The sequence below is a fragment of the Coffea arabica genome, chromosome 10c (genome assembly GCF_036785885.1).
Source record: "Coffea arabica cultivar ET-39 chromosome 10c, Coffea Arabica ET-39 HiFi, whole genome shotgun sequence".
NCBI classification, from domain to species: domain Eukaryota; kingdom Viridiplantae; phylum Streptophyta; class Magnoliopsida; order Gentianales; family Rubiaceae; genus Coffea; species Coffea arabica.
Window position 1 is genome coordinate 52,744,834 of NC_092329.1, and position 3,898 is coordinate 52,748,731.

Consider the following 3,898-nt stretch of genomic DNA (forward strand, 5'->3'; position numbering starts at 1 on the left):
TGGTGCTTAATATTTATCAAGTTTTTGGGAACCCCGAATGGAAGTATTAAGCAAAATATGATTTTGGAAGTACTTTCTTTTTTTTTTTTCTTAGATCAAATGATTTCAACAGTACCTTTTTTTTTTTTTTTTGGGTTGATGGAAAGCGATGATAATGTTCAACGAGTTGCTAATTTGAATTGAAGGGTGACATAAAATTGGTGTACTTTCTATACTATATCCATAGTTAATGCAATTATCATGACTTTAGCAGCTCCACCTCCATATCACATGATGAAATTAAGATTGGTTGTTGTTCGATTTCACATGGTAGTTCCCACTTGCCATTCCTAAGAGTCAAAATTTTAATCAGTATCAATTTGAATTAAAAAGTTCACAATAGTTTGTGAATGAATCGTTATATTTCCCAAGCTACCAGTCAACAAAGTTGCTTCATCCTCCAAGGCAATAAAATTCCGTGAATTTGCAACAGTTAAAACACACAGTGGGTCTATGTTGAAACCTACAGCAGGCCTTCATTCATTTTTGGGATGATTTCAGAAACCTCATAGGAGGTTTCTGACAATTTCACTTACTTCCCTTTAGGTTTGAATAATTACACTAACCTCCTTTTATGTAGTAAAATGACTATAATATCCTTCATTTATAAATGATTTCTACAAACAAAAAAAAAATTCCTACAACTATAATTAGTCTTTCATTTTAAAGCAACGACTACCACACAATATAAATTTTTATTCTCTCTCTCTGACTCTCTCTCCTATCTCCTTTCTCCTACACCTCATAATCCACTATTTTTCCATAATTGCCAGTTACATAATGATCTAATACATTTTGAATCCTCATTATTATGGAAATAAATCCTCTCTCCCTTTTTTCGTTTTCCTTTATTTTAAGTATTATTGAATTGAAATTGCCAAATGACAAGTTGTCGAATCAGATTTGTTGTCAAGCTAAATGAAAGTAAAAAGGATGGCGGTGATACAAAGTATAGACAAGAAAATGAAAGTGATAGCTAAAAAGGGAATATGGATTGAGGAAGGTTACATTATTATGCCAATTATGTAAAAAAGAATTTTAGGATATGAAAACTGCAATCAGATTTACCTAAAAGACATGGGATATGGTCTCTAGTGCTATTTTTGGTTGCTCCGTATTGGTATTCTTGGTTCAAGCACTGAATTTAGGCAAAAAAAAAAAAAGAGACTAAAGATTAGATTGAATGCAAACTTTAATTGTCATAGTTGATTTGCATGGGAAGTTTTGGGGGGCATTAGTAGGCTATCAAAATTGTGAGAATATGAGAATTAAGTTGAAGTGGTTTATTGAGTTCATTAAGTGGCGGTTATGGCGTTTACACTAGTTACAATGTAGAAAAAAAAAATTTATTAGTGAGTTTTCCCCCTTCTAAGCAGCAAAGGGGTATTTTAGGATTTTTAAGAATAAATTTAGCATACTAGATCTATATTGTTACTGAAATGCAAATCATAAGGGAGCTAAGTGTAATTTTTTAAATTAGAGGGGAGCATCCTGAAATAGTCAGAAACCTCAAGGGAGGTTTCTCAAATTATCCCTTTATTTTTTTTTCCTCTTTTTCATCACTTTTAAAAATGAAACATCATATAATTGTCAATTATGTAATCCCCCCTCCCCCCAACAAAAAAAAAAGAAAGGAAAAAGAAACTTCGTAACTATACTTGCACACGTGAAAAATGTTTTGTCATTTACTCATGGTACAAATGTAAGGAGTTTTCTAGAAATAGTAGACAGGCAAAATTACGAAAATATTAATACAAGGGTCTGCTAATTTAACTTTCTCTAATATCTGTCACTAGTTGCATGTGGACGTTAAAGCAGCACCGTGCAATCACAATCAAAGACCTTATCTTATTCCCTCGAATTTACCTTCATCTCATCTTATTACTGTATTCAGAGGTAGAAAATAGAAGGTCTCTAATGTCCATCAATCAGAGCAACAATCGAGCGTAGATAGATATGACTAGGAGATGACAGCACATTCTATTAACCAATTAGTGCCAAAATCCCACGATCAAGACTTATAAATACATCTCCCATCTAAAGTCTAAACCATCAGTCATAGCATCAACAATATATAGTCATTATCCAGCCAGTTGATTCAATTTCCCTAGAAAAAAGTCATCATCAGAACCATCATCATGGCGGAGGAGGAGAAGCACCACCACCACCACCTTTTCCACCACAAGAAGGAGGGGGAGGAGGAGAACATAGTTGATGAGGCGGCAGCTCATAAATATGAGAAAGAAGAGAAGCACCACAAACATCTTGAGAAGGTTGGGGAGCTCGGTGCTGCTGCTGCTGGAGCCTACGCCTTGGTAATTAACATTTCCACATACTCAATTCATGAATGCTTGTCCCTTCTTTTTTTTTTTTTTTCTAAAAAAATATCATATACAACTTCCCCTCCATTTTTTTTTGAATTCGTTTTCTGGGTTTTTAATAAAACCATATGGGGATTGATCATGAATTTTACTTAATTTGGTAATTTCTTAGTTTAAGAAATTTTTAGTTTTTTAATATTTAATCTGAGAGACACAAATATATAATTGTCCAAAGAAATGGTGACCGGATCCTGTTGTTAATGGAATTGCGCCTAGCTTGTAATATGATCCTCTTTTTATTTTATTTATTTATTTTTGTTTCATGATATTTTTTAATTTTTGCCATTTATAGTAAAGTCAAACTCAAGAATATTGATTGTATTAGCAGCAACCAAATATTTCATGATCTCTTTCTCGGTCAATCTACTAGATGCTAGGGTAGCGCAGGTTGGAATTTGTAACAGTTCTATGAGATACATATAACGAATTCATATTCTACTTCACAAATTTGGATCCTCTTTTTAACTTAAGATCCAAAATTTCCTTAATGTTGAATTCACCTTTTTCTTTTTCTTTTTTGTCAATTGTTTATTGGTCTAAAAAATCGGATTTTCAAATTGACAAGAAAAAAAAAAACAGAGGAATTGGGGAGTGCGAAAATAAAATGATAACCAATCGGGGTAGTAAACTCTAGCCGAAGATCAAAATTCAACCCCATTTTCCAATCAATTGATCGGACCATATGTGTGTAAACTCATTAAGAGCTCAGTAAGAAAATTTTTTCGATTCTTGGTTAATTAATTCCCCTTGATGATTTGTAATTGATTAAATTAAATGGCAGCACGAGAAGCACGAAGCAAAGAAGGACCCTGAGCATGCCCACAGGCACAAGATAGAGGAAGAGATTGGTGCATCACTTGCAGTTGGTGCTGGTGGATTTGCAGTCCACGAGCATCATGAGAAGAAAGAAGCTAAAAAAGAAGAGGAAAAAGCCGAGGGAAAGCACCATCACCACCTCTTCTAACTGCCCGCCCCCCTTCTCAAAATATGCATTTCCTTTTATATTCCAATGCTATGTGTGTTTTTCTTGAAGAGGGATCCTGGCCTGAATAATTCTGTGTGAATATGCCTTGAGAATAGCTTTATGAATTGGCTGAAATCTTTGGATTTTGGTCAATTTGATCTTAACTATTGTTGCTGCTATATATATAAGTGATGTATTGTTGTTCAGATGTCAAACTTGTGATGGATTATCATCTCAACTATTTGACATGGTTTTTCTGCAGTTTGTGATGACAAGCTTGATTAGCCTGTTTGATCTTTCTTTCAACTTTCTTTTTTTGGGTAAAAATATAATTCAATGGAAAAGATATCTTAATACTAGAATTTTTGAGAAAACCATTTTCTTTGGTTTGATTAACTGTTTAACTTTATGGCAAAAAAAAAAAAAACTTTTTAACGTGAAATATGAACTCTAGTTAATAAGACATCATAACACTAGAATTTGACAATCTCAGCAGCTATTTGAAATTTTATTT

The 3,898-nt window shown here is 33.2% G+C and overlaps 1 protein-coding gene across 1 annotated transcript; it reads left to right on the forward strand.

The window, feature by feature from the left end:
* Positions 1-1,948: 1,948 nt before the first annotated feature.
* LOC113714490 (abscisic stress-ripening protein 3) lies at positions 1,949-3,590 on the forward strand. Its single transcript, XM_027238339.2, has 2 exons — positions 1,949-2,354; positions 3,202-3,590. The coding sequence occupies exons 1-2, from the start codon at positions 2,178-2,180 to the stop codon at positions 3,382-3,384; spliced, it is 360 nt and encodes a 119-aa protein (XP_027094140.1). The 5' UTR covers positions 1,949-2,177; the 3' UTR covers positions 3,385-3,590.
* The last annotated feature ends 308 nt before the right edge of the window (positions 3,591-3,898 follow it).